At 54.9% G+C, this 17,487-nt stretch overlaps 1 protein-coding gene across 9 annotated transcripts in view; it reads left to right on the top strand.

Moving 5' to 3' along the window:
• The window catches only part of DGKD (diacylglycerol kinase delta), a 110,325-nt gene extending 95,349 nt beyond the window's left edge, over nucleotides 1-14,976 (top strand). For 5 of the 9 annotated variants that reach the window (XM_060151812.1, XM_060151813.1, XM_060151811.1 and 2 more), the window contains 7 exons: nucleotides 394-507; nucleotides 1,523-1,657; nucleotides 1,919-2,070; nucleotides 3,015-3,126; nucleotides 3,211-3,303; nucleotides 4,212-4,331; nucleotides 11,144-12,474. In XM_060151812.1, the coding sequence (XP_060007795.1) occupies nucleotides 394-507; nucleotides 1,523-1,657; nucleotides 1,919-2,070; nucleotides 3,015-3,126; nucleotides 3,211-3,303; nucleotides 4,212-4,331; nucleotides 11,144-11,641 (1,224 nt within the window). In that variant the 3' untranslated portion in view covers nucleotides 11,642-12,474. The other 4 variants (XM_060151815.1, XM_060151814.1, XM_060151818.1 and 1 more) reach the window with 3 other exon arrangements.
• Nucleotides 14,977-17,487: the final 2,511 nt, after the last annotated feature.

The raw sequence follows: 17,487 nt of genomic DNA, 5'->3' as shown, positions 1-17,487 counted from the left end.
TACATAATAGCTAATAAAAACAGTTGACACCGGCTGCACACTGAGCGAGTGCCAGTCCTTCTCAGCACTGGGCCCGTTGACGGCCCTCATGAGAACCTGTGAGGAGCGCACCTGTGTTAGCCCCGCTAGCACCGGGAACCCGGGTAGAGAGACAGTAACTTGCCCAAGCTCCCACGCTAGTGAGTGGCAGGCCTGGGGTTTGATCTCAGGCAGCTGCTCTCAGGCTCTGACGTGGAGACCCGTCAGCAAGTGTTCACCCCATAGCTTCTCCTACTAGTGGGCCTGTCGGGCTCTCGCCAGTGCAGCGGCCCCCAGGTGAGAAGGATGCGCGTGGCGGGGGGCGTGTTCAGGGAAGCTGGGAGCAGAGGTCAGCTCTGACGCCGGCCCTTCCAGACCTTTGCAGCCCCGTCGTTCGATGACAAGATCTTGGAGGTGGTCGCGGTGTTCGGCAGCATGCAGATGGCCGTCTCCCGTGTCATAAAGCTGCAGCATCACCGCATCGCTCAGGTACCGGCCGTGGTCCTGGAGGCTGGAGGGGCCTGGGTGGAGCTGTGGCTCACACACGTTTGGGGCGGCAGGCCTGGCCCAGAGCCGCGCTCTCAGATATATGGGCCCCCGGAGTGCGGAGCCCAGGGGAGGAGGCGCTTTTCCAGGATCGCCCTGGCCTCCGCCTGGTCCAGAGCCTGCTCTCACCTGCCGTGTTCTGACAATTAAAAAATACTTTCGAAACTGGGGCTGGCTTGTACCCTCCCTGAGCTCCCTCCCTGACTCACTCCGTGGGTACCATCTGTGTCCTGCCCACCCCTGCTGAGGTGGGGTGAGATGAGACGGGCCTGGCTGACCTTGGGCCCTGGGCCTGCAGCTCTTAGAAGCCACAGCCTGAGTCTGGGAGCAGAGGCCGAGTGCGTGGCCTCGCCCGGCTGCTCGGAGGCCCGGCTAGCAGGTGGCAGGGTGGGTTCCCCATCCGGTACTTCTGGTAATGGGTTGGGAAGGGTGTGTCTGTCGGTGGGGTTGGGGAGGGCGATGTTCTCAGGCACAGAGATGGGGAGTTCATGCTCCCCTGAACCCCAGTCCTTTCTGTCCCCACCATGGGCTGCTTGAATTTCACAATTTTAATTCCTTGGCAGTATTTTTTGTTGAAAAGAGGAGCACTTGTTAGATGTTTGCTCTGTTCTGGGAGTGTCCTCACGTGCCCAGGGACCCAGCAGCTCTTGGTGGTCATGTGTCCCCGCCCTGGGCCTGGTGCTGGTGTCTGAGCACAGAGTTCCCCGCACTGCGATCACAGATGGCGGTGCTGGGTGCAGGGCAGTGGGAGCGGGGTGGGGCACACCCCCTGCGCTCCATGAGCTGCGCTCTAGGCGGGGATGCTCTGACCCCAGAGGCTGGGGGGGGCGGGGTATGGTGTCACCCCAGGGGTCAGCCGGCCAGTGCAGGGGTGTGTAGGGCAGGACGGTGCCTGTGGTGCTGACAGCACTGGAAGGCTCCTGGGTGCAGCTCGGTGACGGCTGTGATGTTTGCTCAGTGTCGCACGGTGAAGATCTCCATCCTGGGGGATGAGGGCGTACCTGTGCAGGTGGACGGAGAGGCCTGGATCCAGCCGCCAGGGTACATTCGGATTATCCACAAGAACCGGGCACAGACGCTCACCAGGGATCGGGTAAGACAGACTGCCTGTGGCGCACATGTACCCCTTCTAGGAGAAGACCTGGAGTTTTTAACGTTTTGTTCCAGGAATTTATTTTTTTTGAAGATTAAGATTAAGTGAACAGGGCTCTAATTCCTAGAACTGCTCCCTCTCCCCCCAGCGTTAAAAAGAATGTCTCCCTTTCTAGCCGGTTATCCCGCTAGTGTCCCAGCAGTGATTATTGTTAGATGTGTGCTCGCAGGAGAGAGTGTAACACTGGCTTCCACGCCCTAGGCCTTTGAGAACACCCTGAAGTCCTGGGAGGACAAGCAGAAGTGTGAGCTGCCCCGCCCTCCATCTTTCTCTCTGCACCCGGAGATCCTGTCCGAGGAGGAAGCCAACCAGATGGACCAGTTTGGGCAGGCAGCGGGGGCCCTCATCCACAGGTGGGTGCCGCCTTCCCTCCGTGGTCCACTCCTCCGCGAGAGCGCCCGGGCCCCCTGACGTCACTGGGACGACCCAGGTCCGTGGCTGGGCCGCAGGCGTTGAGATGCCCCTGCCGGATCTTATGTGCCGTCTGCCTCCTTCACGAGGGCTCGGCCTGAGTTTCTGCTAACCCCGGGCTTTGGTATTTTCACTGACGGTCTTCCAGGGATTACTCGGGGTTTATGCAGGTGGGAGCTTCACACCACAGGCGTTTTCAGAGGCAGCTCATAGGTTTTACAGCCTATCCCGGATCTCTGAGAATAGTACCCCTCCTGCCTCCTTTAGCCCCCAGAGAGCGGGTTTGCTCTTAAGAAGCAGACCTTGTAGTTATTTTGAAAAAACAAAAGCCAACAGCCAAAGGCGTTTCCTTCTACTCTGGACCTTCCAGCACGGTGGTTGCCGCTCTGCCCACTGTCCATTCTCCCCGCCCCCTGCTGTGTCCACCCACCTGGCTCCAGCATGGCCCTTCTGCCTGGTGACCTCTTGGTGGCCACATCCGCTGACCCCCTTCAGCCGCTGTCTGGCGGTGTCTTTGCATTGTGCCTCCCCTCCCCCTGCTGGGAGCCGTGCGCAGGCCGGGGGCCCCTCCATGGCCGTCTAGCTTCTTCCTGGCTTTCTCCTCCTCTGCCTCCTGCTACTTACCCGCTCGCTGTTTTGCAAGGTGTAGGTCTCATTTTGGGCATTACCTCCTTGGCTGAGTTTCTAGAAAAGTTTGGGATTTTGTTGTCAGATTTCCCATTTAAGGCCTCCTCCGCCACCGGCCAGGAAACGATCGGCCGTCACGGGTCACCACGGGCAAGTCGTGGTCTTGTCGGCCCTCTGGGCCGAACCTGGGCTTGTGTTCCAGCGAGGCGACTCGCAGGCTGCTGCTCTTCGGTCTGATGAGCGCCGTGTCTCCCTCCAGCATCCGGGAAGCAGCGCGGTCCCACCGAGACGTGGAGCAGGAGCTCGCCCACGCCGTCAACGCCAGCTCCAAGGCCATGGACCGGGTGTACGGCAAGCCCAGGGCCGCAGAGGTGCCTGCGCTTTTCCGGCCTTTCTCCTGTGGGCCCCTTTCGCCCTCGGGACGTCTCCACGGTGTCTGTTCTGATTCCTCCCAGGGGCTGAGCTGCAGCTTCGTGCTGGAGATGGTGAATAACGTAAGGGCTCTGCGCAGCGAGACGGAGCTGTTGCTGGCGGGGAAGCTGGCCCTGGTGAGCTGGGGGGCCGCTTACTGTGCGCACGGAGGGCAGCCCGCCTCAGCCCAGGATCCCCGGCCTTGAGAATTCTAGGCCCCCCGTCGGAGGGGCCTCAGAGGCCATCTGAGCTGATGGTGTGGTGATGCTCAAGCCCTCTGGCCGCATCTCGCCACATCATCTCCAGGGTGTCCGAGACTGGCGGACGGGACCTCCTGTATCGTAGACGGCGCTCTGCCCCAGACCCTCCAGGTGCGCGGCCACCGCCGTGGCCAGGCTGGCCGGCCTTTTCCCCGCGCCCAGAGTCGGCTGCCTTCCTCGCTCAGCCCTGCAACCTGGCTCATGAGTCAGCCCTGTGGAGGCGTGCGGCTGGAGTTCGATTGAACCGCAGAAGCTAGCTCAGGGCAGACCTGAGAGAGCGCCTGGCCAACCTCCTTGTTTTAAAAAACGAGGAGGTGGGAGGTCAAGGAGGCGAAGTCACTAGAGAACTGCCCTAAGAGTCCAGTTCCACACTCTCATTCCAAAGTACTGCGCTGTCCTGACACGTACCAGCTGCTGCGTCCGTGGCCCCACCATGCTTCCTGCGCTCTGGTGCAGGCAGGCTGCTCCCCCGCTTCCGAGAGAGGGTCCCGAGGAAACCAGAGCAGGTGACCTGTCAGCCCTGCTGATGAGATTTTAGACAAGCTGGGTCTCCCCCATCATTTACGAGAGGAGAGTTTAATTCTCTCACCTGACACTACTTACGAGGGGAGGTTCTGAGTCTGGCCCTTCAGTGGCGTGGGACTCAGTTTCCTTGCAAGTTTTTAGAAAACTCTCTGAGAGCAGCCTAGCCCCTGGAGCAGACCTCATGTCTGGGTGGGGCTCTGCCATGGCCCCAGCTCCCTGCCGGTAACCAGCTGTGTCTCTTCCCTCCCTGCCTGGAGCAGCAGTTGGATCCCCCTCAGAAGGAACGGCTCACGGCTGCCCTCGTCGAGATGGACCAGCAGCTCAGGAAGCTGGCGGACACCCCCTGGCTGTGCCAGCCCGTGGAGCCTGGTGATGAAGAGGTATGTGGGTCACAGGGCTTCAGCGCGGCGTCCCTGGACACAGTGGCGCTCCCTTCAGTGCCTGAACTCACGCGCTCTGTGCAGCTTTGGGATTAAGATGGTGTTGGGCCTGCAGCCCCTGATCTGGCCTCCCACACTTCTCTTTTAAGATGCCTTCAAGGCACAGAGATGAACTTCGGCAGGTAGGAAGGAATTGGGAATTGCTGTTAAGAATGACCCTTGGTGACTGGGGCACAAGTTGCCCTCGGCAGCAGAACTGCGGGGCTGTCCCGGACATAGGTGGAAAGAAGGCTGAGCCCAGCCCCACTATTTGCCCCCAGTGTGGAGGCACATCAGTTGGCTAAACAGCAACTTCTTGGGAGTTTGTTGTTGACAGGGGCAGAGTTGCTGTGTTCAAATCACAGTCATGCTTTTCTGTTGTGCGTATTTAGAGATGCCAGCTTGCACAGGTCTTATAGCTGGGACAACAGATGGGACCCTGGGCATATGTGCCCTGGGGATAGTGTCTCCTGAAGCAGGAGAGGCAGGAAGAAGGCCCTGGAGAGGTGCTTGTTGTTGAGTGGTTGGTTTTTGCGGGCAGCATCTGGAGAGGGGCAAACCCTAGATGGCCTTCCTCTCAGGGGTGGAACAGAGGTGGGCCAGGAGAAAAGTTCACCAGGTAAAGAACTGCTAGACACGTTAGGCGCCCCTGCTGCTGGCTCGATTGTTAGGACCCATGGGCAGCAGTAGGGCGAGGGGACAGGGGGCCAGCAGTCCAGAGCTCTTCTTGAACATGCGGCGTTTGTTGACAAATGTGCACCCCACCTGGAAAACTGACTCAGAGGCCTTCCAGCCAAGAAACAAAACTCAGCAACTGAAGAATGAGGACATTTTGGTTCAGAGGGCCAGACCAGGCTCATCAAAATTTGTAGCTAATTATAAATATAGAAATTTCATTTAAAGAAGATTACTAAAACAATACGTAAAATATTCAACAAATGTAGCAGTAACCTAGGCCTGTGATTCCAGATTATGTTGTCAAAGCCTGTGAAGTGTGGGCAGTGCAGTGGGGAGACAGGGAAGAGGACATGGATGGGAGTGAGGGCACATTAAGTCCCTCCTCTTACGGTGGAGGAAGGTTCATGAAAGTTCTTGACTTTGATAATTAGAGAAAGGTAGTCAATTATGTTTTAAAAACTTAAATATAGTTTTAAAGGTAGCTTTTAGTAAAATTGAAAAGGTGTATGTCTTTTTGAATCACCACAAAAGACACAAGCAAAGTGTAGTCTGTATCATAAAAGAAAATAAAAGAAGTAGTAAAGATGGAGCTAACAGCATAAAAATAAGAAAATAGGAAATAATATAACTGCTCCTCTTAAAAGCAAATTATTCTTAGATTGTGCTAAAAAAAAAAAAGAAATCTAACCAAATACTAGTCACAGGAGCCCAGTTTTCTCTTCCATACCCTCAATAAAAAATTGTGACCCAGAAAGATTAAAAATAAAACAATTTCAAGAAAACACAATAAAAAATCCAAAGTAACAATGTAAAAATAGAATTGCATACCTAAGGCAGTAAATGATAGAGGATCACTTTATATTGGTAAAAGATAATAACCATATCATTATACTATATATTGTATAATTCTGAGATAAACTTATGATGGTTATAATGATAAAATCTTGTCCTAATATAGCATTTAAATGAGTTGTATTTCCCAATATGTGAGATTTTTTTCTAGTAAGTTTTTTGTTACTGATTTTTAACTTAATCTCACTGTGTTCAAAGGCAGTTGTTTGTATGTTACCAGTCCTTTGAAATCTGTTGAAACTTACTTTATGGCCCAAAAGGTGGTCAGTTTTTATAAATGTACCTTATATCCAGTTGTAATTATTTACGTCATTAAGTCCTTACTTTGTTTTTTATTTTTGTGTCTTCTTGATCTGTCAGTTACTGTTGAACTCTCTGACCTGTGAATGTAGATGTCTCAATTTATCCTTGTGGTTTTGTGTATATTTGCGGTTATGTTATTGGATGCATACAAGTTTCATCATTATATAAAGACCTTTATTAATTCTTTTTGCTTTCAAGTCCACTTGTTTGGTATATTCTTTTTCATACTTTCACTTTCACGCTTTATTTGGAGTGTCGCTCTTATAAATAGCATTGCTAAATTTGGGGGTTTTATTCGGTATAATACTCTGTGTTTTGATTGGAGAGTTCAGTCTATTTACATTTATTATGATTCTGATATTTAGATATATTTTTACCATATTTTATGCTTTCTGTTTGTCCCATTTTTTTTTTCTTTGCATTTCTCCTTTTCAATTGATGAGTCTCTCCCTCTTCCCACAGAATTCTGGTTGTCCCTCTACTAGTTTGGAAGTATGTACTCTTCTGTCTGTTCTTTTAGTGATGACCCCCCAGATTTTAATCTTTACATGCATAAAATATGTAAAGCTACAACTTCTTGAAATGATAGGAAGCGTCAGAATCCCAATTTTGTAGTGTGAGCTATCCCTATCAGTCCGTGATTAATCACATAAAACAAACTGTCACAACATCTGAACAAAGCAAGTTGATAGAATACGTATGTGTAGAATATATATACAAGTATATATCATGTTTCTCTATAGAGAGAATTTTATACTCTGCAAAGAGGGAAAATGCTTTCTTTTCTGTTGCCCATAGGACATTTTGAAAATCTGATCATTTTCTAAACTGGGACTACTACTGATGGTATGAAACTCTCTGTTATCGTTGTAGAAATTGAGAGGAAGCGTTTAGAAACTTTGAAGCACTTGAGAGGGAAACTTTATTTACGTTGAAAATAATAAATTTTTTTTATAAATTTGTTTATTCATTTATTTTTGGCCGCATTGTATCTTTGTTGCTGCACTTGGGCTTTCTCTGGTTGCAGCGAGCGGGGGCTGCTCTTTGTTGCAGTGCACGGGCTTCTCATCGGGGTGGCTTCTCTTGTTGCGGAGCATGGGCTCTAGGCACGCGCGGGCTTCAGTAGTTGTGGCACGCGGGCTCAGTAGTTGTGGCTCGCGGGCTCTAGAGCGCAGGCTCAGTAGTTGTGGCGCACGGGCTTAGTTGCTCCGCGGCATGTGGGATCTTCCCGGACCAGGGCTTGAACCTGTGTCCCCTGTGTTGGCAGGCAGATTCTTAACCACTGCGCCACCAGGGAAGTCCCGATAAAAAAACTGAGGTTTGTATTTTGTATGCCTTTTGGGGGTTTCATTTTTCTAGTAATTTGTTTTACTTTCTTTAATTCAAGTACCAGTCCACTATGGAATGGGAATTTTTAACGCTGGTTCTTTTCCAGGGGTAGTTTGAGCAGCACAGCTCTAGACCACAAGGAAGCCTCAGATACTAACTCAGAACAGAAATTGTACCAGCTGTAAACCATGGCCCCTGTGCTCCCAGTGCGCTGCCCTGCGCAGGTGGGTCGCTTCTGCCTCCGTGCAGATTCTTCAGTGAAGACAGGGAGGGCCAGGATTTTCTTTAGTTCACGGGCAGGGTAGCAGCTGCTGCAGTGGGAGGCCCACAGCCTGGTGCCCAGTTGCATGGTGACCAAGCACCTCAGTTTATTTGGGACTGTCAGGTCTTAGTACTAAAAGCCCATGTCTCAGGGATTGTGTGGTTCTAAAGCTTTAAGCCTAAAAGTGTTTTCAGAACAACTATCACCAAATGCCATGCAGCTACCATGGAAACAAACACAGAGCACCACGAGTCCCCCCTGGATGGCTGACCTGAATGCTGCCTGCCTGGTGAACCCTCTAAGCCACGTCTAGAGTAGCCCTAGTTTCCAGGGTTCCTAGATGTGGGCTGCTGAGACGGAGCAGATGTTAGTTCTTGCAGTAGTAGGTGGGAAATAGTACCGATGGCACCTGAGGTTTAGTTGCAACACCAGAAACCTTCTGGAACCAGCTGGGGTGGTGTTACTGCAGGCATTCACCCGATGGGGCCTGAGGCCAGAAACCGAGGGCCAGGGGTCCCGGGAGTGAAGGGAAAACCACGCTGGCTCCTGGGCTCCTGGCTTCTCCAGCCAACTCCGCTGGTGCCTTCCAGCTCAGTGCTGCCACCCTCTGGGACTCCGGCTCGTCCCCCCCCCCCCCATGCAAGGCACCAGGAGGAGGTGAAGTGTGAAGGGCAAAGGGAACCTTGGAGGGGGAGGCACCATATTTCTACTGGCATAAAAATAGGAAAATCATTTATTTGAAAGGAAAAGAAGTGATAGGTCTTTGAGCTGGTTCTTTGAAAGGAAAGTAAAAAAAAACCCGTCTCCTCTGGCAGATGTAATGGGGGGGGAAATGAACAAAATGATAAGGGGGCTATAACAACAGATACAAGCATTAATCAAGTTACGGCATATACAAAGAAATGACAATGAATCTTACAATCTTGATGAAACTTGATTTTTTCAGAAAATATTTAAATTACACAAATTGAAACATCAAGATATTTTAAAAGGAATAGTCACAGAACAACTTGAAAAAATAAATTTTACTTCCAAAGAGAAAATGTCAAGGAATATATAATTTCCATATATAAGAAAGTGTCAAAGCTGGAAAAAGATGGACATTGTCCCAGTTCATTTTTTTAAATTGTGGTAGAAAAACACAATTTACCATCTTTGTCATTTTTAAGTGTATAGTTCAAGTAGTGTTGAGTATATTCACATTGTTAGGAAACAGATCTCCAGAACTTTAAACATTTGCTGTATGCGGGCCTCTCACTGTTGTGGTCTCTCCCGTTGCGGAGCACAGGCTCCGGATGCGCAGGCTCAGCGGCCATGGCTCACGGGCCCAGCCGCTCCACGGCATGTGGGATCTTCCCGGACCGGGGCACGAACCCGTGTCCCCTGCATCGGCAAGCAGACTCTCAACCACTGTGCCACCAGGGAAGCCCTAAACATTTCATTTTTAAAAAACCAGCACGTTGGATTCCAGACTTCAGTATTATCAGTAGATCCCCTGAAGTGATTTCTTTAAATCAAATAGTTGATGAAAGAAGTTCTTTATAACAGAATTCTAGCTGGAGTGTAGGATTAAAGCACCATTTTGCACCCCTGGGGACACGAGATTGATGGAATCAGCAGCTCTGGACCACACGGGGAGTGGGGAGGCAGGGAGACGCCCGTCGGAGCCAGAGCGCGAGTTGTCCCGCAGGGCAGACTCCTGGTCTCTCTACAGGTGGCCCCGAGGAGGAGAGACTGAGCCACAAGAGCTGGGTGTCCCCTGTGAACCCCGTCAGGGTCCTGATTCAAAGGTTTGCTCCAAAGGTTTATCCACACATATCCAGCTGTGAGGATAAACCTTTGGAGCAGTCGGGGAGGTCTGATACAAATGGATTCGTGAGAGCCAAATGAATTCTTGTTGGTGGTATCAGGTGTGACAGTGGCGCCATGAGTATGTTTCAGAAGAGTATTCTTAGAGTCGCATATACTGAAGTACTTAGGGGCGGGGTAATTTGATGTCTGAAATCTGCCACATTCTACTAGTCTCCTCGTCCTACCAGTGGAAGGAAATATGCATAATGAAAAAGTTAGAAGTAAATTTAAAGCTCATGTTTGCATTGAAGAAAGAAATTGTAGAGTCAGGAATCGGATTTCATGTGGGTTCTGGAGAGTACCTGCTCACACGTGGCCGCCGCTCCTGCAGGCGGCGCTGAGGAGTGAGGGGCGGCTCGTCTTGGGGCCGGAGAGCCCGTGACTGTGCTGAACGCCTGGGAGCTGGAGTTCTTGCATGGAGCAGCTGTGCAAGAATGGGCGCTTGATGGTTTTGCCAAGAATAAGACATCTGTGAAAACAAGTTTCTTCAGTACTCACAGTCATTGACTAGAAAATGTCATTGTAAGAGGTCTTTTTCCACGAAGATGACCGTGCAGGGGCATGAGGAAGATGGAGGGTCACGACAGTCTGCGTGTGGACATGCTTAGTATTTCCAGGCTCTAGGTTGGGTACGATCCCAGTGAAAATGCCGGTGGAGTTTTTTCAGTGCGACCCGATGTCCCCGTCAGATCTGAAAGTGTGTCATAAAGCTGCGCAGTCCTAACTGTGCCGGTCACAGTGGGGATGTAGGTAGACAGGGCCCAGGGGCAGAATCCAGGCCGGCGGGGCCAGGAAGAAAGTGGCACACCTGAAAAACAAGGAAATTACGCTTTATTTGGGAATAGGTTTATACACATTATCAGAACAGGTACGTGTTTGTGTGTGCACAAAATGCTTTACTGGCGGAGACCCCTGCCCTAGCTTCTGTGAGAATCAGCAGAGAAGGTCCACAGACCCGTGGGGAAGGGGCAGCGATGGCTCTGCCGTGCCCTGGACTGCTCTGTGGGGAGGTGGCCACCGAGCAGGGACCCCGTCCCCGTGGTGTCCCTCTGACTCCCTTCCCTCCTTGATTCTGCCTCAAGGAACAGATCGCAAGGAAACAGTGCAAAGTGCAGGAAAAGCTTTATTTAGAAAGATACTCGTGATACTGATAGTCAAAGCACGCCAGTGCAACGCTGGAAGAGTGGCTGATAACTTACCAATCTTGATATGGTCCTGATATTTAAATAATGTATAGAGAGCTTTCTAGTCACATGAGAAATAAACACTGTAAAATGAAAAAAAAAGAATATGAAAATAGATACTTATCACTGTGAAACCGCTTTTTATAGGCATTGAAAATCAGCAATAAACACAAGACTAAAAGTCAAGGAAAAGCCCCGGAATAAGAGTATCAGGAACGACGTGTCTTCCCAGCTCCGTGCCTGTCTGCTCGAGGGGTGGCTGAGGTCTTGGTGAGCCGGGGTCTGACGCTCACAGTTTCTCGTTTGCCACACAGAACGTGATGCTGGATCTTTCCAAGCGCAGCCGCAGCGGTAAATTCCGCCTGGTGACCAAGTTTAAGAAGGAGAAGAATAACAAGAACAGAGAAGCTCGCAGCAGCTTGGGAGCCCCGGGTACCTGCCCTCTGCTGTTCTCCTGGCCACCCGGGCTGTGTGGGGCCCAGGCTCTGCTTTCTCCCTGGCCTCGTGCCTGTCCCCGTCGTCCCGGGGCCACGGCCTCCGGTCATGCCCTGTGCCGACTCGTCTGGCTACAGAACTGCACCCCGGCTTTCCCGCTCCATGTGGGAGGCTCACTGGTGTCACGCCCTGCCCTGAACTTGCTCCTGGTGCAGATTCAGGGTGACAGGCCACCGAGCCGCCTGCCTGCGCTAGATTGGGGCGCGAGGTGGGGAGGAGACAGCAGAGGTGACGAGACAGAGACACAGCTCACACTCCGGCCACACAGTGGCCCCCCTGTGCCTGCTTCCTCTGCGGGGCTGCTCGTCCCCCATTAATCAGTTCATTGATCAAGGCCCCTGCGCTGGGAACCTGGGCTGCCAGTGGCCCTGGGCCGTGAAATCAATAGAAAATGGCACTAAAGGATGTTTCTCCTCTGGGTCAGTAAACTGGGGCTTTAGAATCTCCATTCAAAGTGTCGGCCCTGAGCACAGCTGCCCCCAGGCTCTCAGGTGCTGGGCGGCCCCAAGCCTGGATTGGGGGTGGCATTTGCTGCCAGTAAGGGTAGCTCCCTTTGATTTTTCTTCTTCGCATGTTTGTCCAGAAATTGGGTTTCTTTGAATGATGGTGGCTCTGACTCCATGGAATCTCTGCGTATGTTTCCCTTCCCGCTGTGGGCTGGGAGTGAAATGGACCCCTCTAGAAGGGAGAGGGGAGCTGACCTCAGCCGCAGTCAGACCCATGTGTCCCTCCTGGCACAGAAGGCTGCTGGTGACCTGGCAGGAACAGACACCAGCTTCTGTGGCAGCTCACGCCCCCGAGGGCGGGCAGCTCCCCTCCTCTTTCTGCACAGCCTGGGGCGGCACCTGGGGCTGGGTGGCGGGTGCCTGCCGCTGGGGTGTCTCGGGCGCCTGCTTGCTGGGGTATCTTGGGCGCCGCCTGCTGGGGCGTCTCGGGCGCGGGCCGCCGCCTGCTTCGCGCTGGGCTCTGGGCACTCATTGCACTCGTGCTTTTCCGTCTCTGACAGTTCACCTTTGGGGCACAGAGGAGGTTGCTGCCTGGCTGGAGCACCTCAGTCTCTGTGAGTATAAGGACATCTTCACGCGGCACGACATCCGGGGCTCAGAGCTCCTGCACCTGGAGCGGAGGGACCTCAAGGTACTTCCACAGCGTCTCCTGGGAAGGCGCACCTGCGCTCCCCGCGGCTCCCCTGTCCCCTCCCTCTGACCTGGCCTTGTCCCAGTGTCAGCAGTCTCCTCACCGTTCTTCTCAGGCCTTTGTGCGTGACCCGGGGTGACGACCTGGGGGTGATGCGACCTGGGGGTGATGCGTGGCGGCTCCCAGATGTGATGTCTCTCCTGCTGGGGAGCCTCGCTCTCTTAGTCTAACTGGACAGTGGGCCATGTTAGCGTTAAAAACCCTTTGGGGAATACAGCCCTCCGCTAGTCAAGCTGAAGTGTTCTCTGTGATGACAGCCATCCGGGTGAAGGGGACCCAGGGGACGGGGTTCCTTCCCCAGTTGGCCGCTTTCTGGCTCCCCCAGTGGCCCCGCTCGCCCATCTCCCTCCCCTCGGGAGGACGCGGGGCGGCCTGACCCGGGGCTCCCGGAGCTTGGCTCTCTGTGCCGCTCAGGCCGCGTCCCGTCCGGAGAGGCTGAGAGGCCGCCAAGGGCGTCGGGACGGTGGCGCCCTCGGGTCGCCTCGCTCGTCTGTGTTTTGCTCCGTGTGCCTTTGACGACTCCCGTCAGGGACCGGGACGTGGCGGGCGGCCGCGGGCTGCTGGTTTCGGGCGCCGTCTCCGGCCGCGTCCCCTGTTGTCGCTTTCACCCTCACTCGTGTTCGGACGCGGGTGGCAGCGCGCCGGGGCCTGAGCGCTGTCCTCTCCTTGCAGGACCTCGGCGTGACCAAGGTGGGCCACATGAAGAGGATCCTGTGTGGCATCAAGGAGCTGAGCCGCAGCACCCCTGCCGCCGAGGCCTAGCCTCCGCTCTCTGGGCCTGCGTCCCCCGCGCCTCCCGCGACTGAGCCGGCTCGGCGCCGCTCATGGTGCTACTCCCGCCGACCCGGCCCGGCGGCCTGGGCCCCGGGTCCCGACGCGCAACACAGCTACCTTCCAGCCGACGCCGCCTCCCGCCCTGTCCCGGGCCTGGGCCCCTCCGTGTGCCCTCAGCGGCGCAGCGCGGGTAACCGTCTCCCGCCCCTGCCGGCCCGCGCTGTGTCCCCGCGCGTCTGAGAGCCCTGGTGTGAGCGCGGCCTGGCTGCCTTCCGTCCCGCCGGCCGGTTCATTTTGACACGAAGGCGACGCTGGGTGCCCCTGAAGCCGAGCAGACGGTAGTTAGGGTCTGGGGCTGACGAGCTCGCGCCCCGACCGTCTTGGCCCCTCGTCCCTGGGCCGCGGGCGTGGGGTCCCCTCTGTGCCCAGGACGCCTGGCCTGTCGTCTCCCCGCCGACAGAGGCTGGTCCGTGTTTTCTGTGTGGAGGAGGCTTCCCGGGCTGCCGAGGGCGTCAGGGGCCGCCCAGAGTTTCTCACCCCGGGGCGGAGCCGCCAGGTCAGCGTCCCTCCGCGGGGACGAAGCTGAGCCGGAAACGGACCCGGCGGTACCCCGGTCCTCACCGCCTGGCACTTGGCCCTTTTCTCCGCTTCCGCCTCCCGGGGGCTGTGCGCCGCCGTCCCGAGGGGCCCGGGAGCGGGGGCGCTGTCGTCCCGAGGGGTCCATGGGGCGCGCGGCGGAGCATTGACCTGCCGCTCGCTTCGCACACGCTCTGCCGGCTCCCCGCCGGCCGCGCAGTCGGCCGCTGCCTCCGGCCGGCGGGGGCTCCCACTGGCGGGCCTCCCGGCGCTGAGCTCGGCCGAGGCCCTGCCCCAGGCCAGCTTGTCCCCGCGGGCGGGGTGGCCGCGACCCACCCAGCGGTAGTGTCACTCTCCGCGCCCCCGAGGTTCCCGCCCATCAGAGCCTCCGCTGCGGGTGGAGGGAGGTGGAGGAAACCCAGTCACAAGTCCCTGGGTTTCAAAGTAGAACAGGCTAGCCCGGCCCGCGGTGTCAGACGCCGTCTGCTCTGTTGCTTCGGGCCGGGGGCACCCCGGGCTCTGAGGCCTTCAGGCCGACGCACAGGCGGGGACTCGGCGGAGGAGGGCGCACGTGGGGTTTGGTGGCCGGTGCTACGGGGCCACCGTGGCCCTCAGCGCCCTCCCTTGGGAAAGCCTTAGGTTTAGGTCAAGCGTGGTGTTTAAAGGTAACGTGGTCAGTGATTAGAGCAACACTGTTTACGTGAAACCACTTTCTGAGGGTAGTGAGAGCGAGTGGAATAAGCACGAGCGTTGCGCGAGGCCGCGTTTGCAGGGCGGCGTCCCACGCGCATTGTGGTGCGTGTTGCTGCGCGTGGGGCTGCCCTCTGGGCCCCCGCCCCCGCCGTGAGGCTGGACGGCTGTCCCTCGGGGGTCCCCGGGGTCTCACGGTCCTGTCAGTGTAGAGGGAGGGAGGAGGGATCCCTGGAGTCTTGGAGAAAAGGTTTTGTGCCCTCTGGTGGGGCTTCCCCCATATTTATGATCTTAATTTATACAGCTCCCACCGTGGAAGCAAACGCCTCCTGTATCGCTATGTACATATCCACATCTGGAGTTGTAAATACGTTGTTCTGTGTATAAATAAAACAAGCCTGTTTTTGATCTTTCACTGTCGGGTTTCTTGTTATCGTTCCTTGCGCTTGGACGAAAGATGTCGTTGCCAAAAATCTTCCCGAACTGGGTTCAGAATTACGTTTTTCAGCTGCTCTAAAAACAGGTTGAATTGGCGGTGGCTGAAAAGCAAAGTGGGATGAATGCCATTGTATTATTTAGGGTGTAGGTTCTAGGATCTATTGATTTAAAAATTCAGCGACCTTGGGGCCAGGTAGCACCAAGGTTCTCAGGCTTAATCACATGCAGCTTCAGCCCAGCCTACTGAGGGCCGGGTCATTTTAGCTAATATCTTAACTTCCTAAGTCTTTTACATGTAACTGCAAACCGGAGCTCTACTTACCGCTCTGTTTAATCATAGTACGTTTATTACAAGGGCGCTGCCTCTCCAAGCTCAAGGTCACTTTAATCATCCCCCAGTTTCCTGGGGTGAGGGATGGGGGCTGGGATCACGGAGTCGAAAACCAGGCAGGGTACCATAGGGCTGTGTGGGCTTTGGATGTGTAGGTTGCCTCCCCAGCAGCTTTCTTCTCTCTCCTTTGCTTAGCAGAGCCCCATTTTTGTCCTGGTGTGCATGCTCCTCCCACCTGGCCATCCAGGATCAGGCCTCATGCTTACAGAATAACTGCCACTATTCCAGGGATCACATCCAAACATGACCACGTCCAGGCTAAGGTGTGGGTGTATAGGGGCGTTGTCTCTTCTGCGTCTCTTTTTAAGGAAACCTTTCAGAAAGTCTGGCTTCCACTGACCTCCCCTAATGTCTCATTGTCTAGAATTGTATCACACACTCATGACTAAACAAACGGGTGGGTGCAGAGGGAATGGGGCTATGCCAGTGATGGCTGATCACGGTGCTGCTGGTCTAACACATTTCTGTTATTTTATGCCAGGTGCCGGCTTAAGGACTTTACACATCCTAACTCACCTGTGTTCCTTAGCAAATCTTACGAGGTGGGTATCTGCACTTTACAGATGAGGACACAGGCTCAGAGAAGTTCATGACTTGTCCCAGCAGCACGTGGCAGGGACGGGAGTCACGGGGCAGTTGGGTACCGGAGATCACACCTCGAGGGCCATGCTGGTCCTGTGTCCCAGGCCTGACACCAACCCCAGCCCACGCCGGGGGAACGGCCTAAGTCACACACAGGCATCCTGGCCTGGGAGCCTGTGGTCCCTCTCACACTGGGATGGCAACTGTGACCGTGCTGGCCGCCCAGCCCAGGTGCCGGCCTCGGAGCAGCGTCTGTTGCCACTTTTGATCACAAAAGCCTAATAAGCAGGTTGTAAAACTCGCAGAGGAAAACCCGCCAGCTGGGGACCTGAAGGCTTTCTTGCTCGCGCCGTGGACGGAAGCAGATCAACCAAAAAGCCTGCTGCGCTTTCCGGTAAGTCATGTTGCCAGCCGGGCCCCACGCTGAGAACAAAATTGCCTGTGGTCCCAGGTCTCCAGGACGTGTGCCGCAGGAGCAAAGTGCCCCAGTGTGGCCGCCGCCAGGTGCACCCTCGGGGCTGGGCGGGCCTCCGCGGTGCCAGGCAGGGCCGTGTGCAGCGCCCATCACCGTGGAGGCCGTGACCGCTCGGGGTGGCCTCGACTTCCAGAAGAGCCGTTGTATCGTGGTCCCCACTCCCTCAGTACGCTGGTTCCAAGTCAAATCATTCATGTCATTGAGCTGCTGCTGGCCGAACCGCGAGGCGCTCCATCCGTCGGGCCCAACCCAGACCCCAGGCTGCAGGTAGGAGCTGGTGGGCCCGAGGGCCCAGCCCCTGGGCTGTGGGGGTTGGGGCTGCTGATAGGAAGGTGGGGGCCCCGCAGAGTGCCCCTCCCCCCGGGACTAGAGCCACCTTCTCCCCGGGGGAGAAGCTGCGGGCGCGTCAGGTCTGCTCAAGGCAGCCTGAGCCAGGGTGCAGGCAATGAGCTCCTGGTGGGCGCTGGAGACGTCTCTTCCTTTAACTAGCTCGTGTGTCGCTGTCATAGCTTCACCTTCCTCTCTGCAGTGCGGCGCCTTCCCAGAACGTACACACACCCACGGTGACCGGTCACGTCGTTTACTGACAGGGCAGGACTGAGCACGGAAGGTGCGGCTGCTGCGTCTCCCGTCCAGCCGGGCTGAGGGGCCCAGGACTTGGCCCTTCACAACCAAGTCTGTCCCAGAGGGAAGCCAACCTCTCTGAGCCAGGATTCTGGATTATCAGGGACTTCTTGGGCCCCGCCTCCCCTTTTTGCCAGGAAAGTGTCACATTTGAGTAAATATGTTTTCTGAAACACAAGCACCCCTGCCAGTTCTATTTTCCTAGAAGGAAAAGAGAACCAGACCACTTCCAGTTTCTTCAAATACAATTATTACCACGAGTCTGAGTTTATTTAAAACCAAAACACAGTTCTGTTATTTTTACAGCAGTACTGAAGTGGTATTTCTACACATAAACCCCAGCGACTTAGCATCTGTAGTTCTCTTGGGAAAAAGGCCAGGACAACATGAAGCAGTCAGCGCACAGAGACGGGAGG

Source organism: Lagenorhynchus albirostris, chromosome 6 (assembly GCF_949774975.1).
Source record: "Lagenorhynchus albirostris chromosome 6, mLagAlb1.1, whole genome shotgun sequence".
NCBI classification, from domain to species: domain Eukaryota; kingdom Metazoa; phylum Chordata; class Mammalia; order Artiodactyla; family Delphinidae; genus Lagenorhynchus; species Lagenorhynchus albirostris.
Note: the sequence above shows the minus strand (reverse complement) of the source record. Positions and strands in the feature narration are given on the sequence as shown.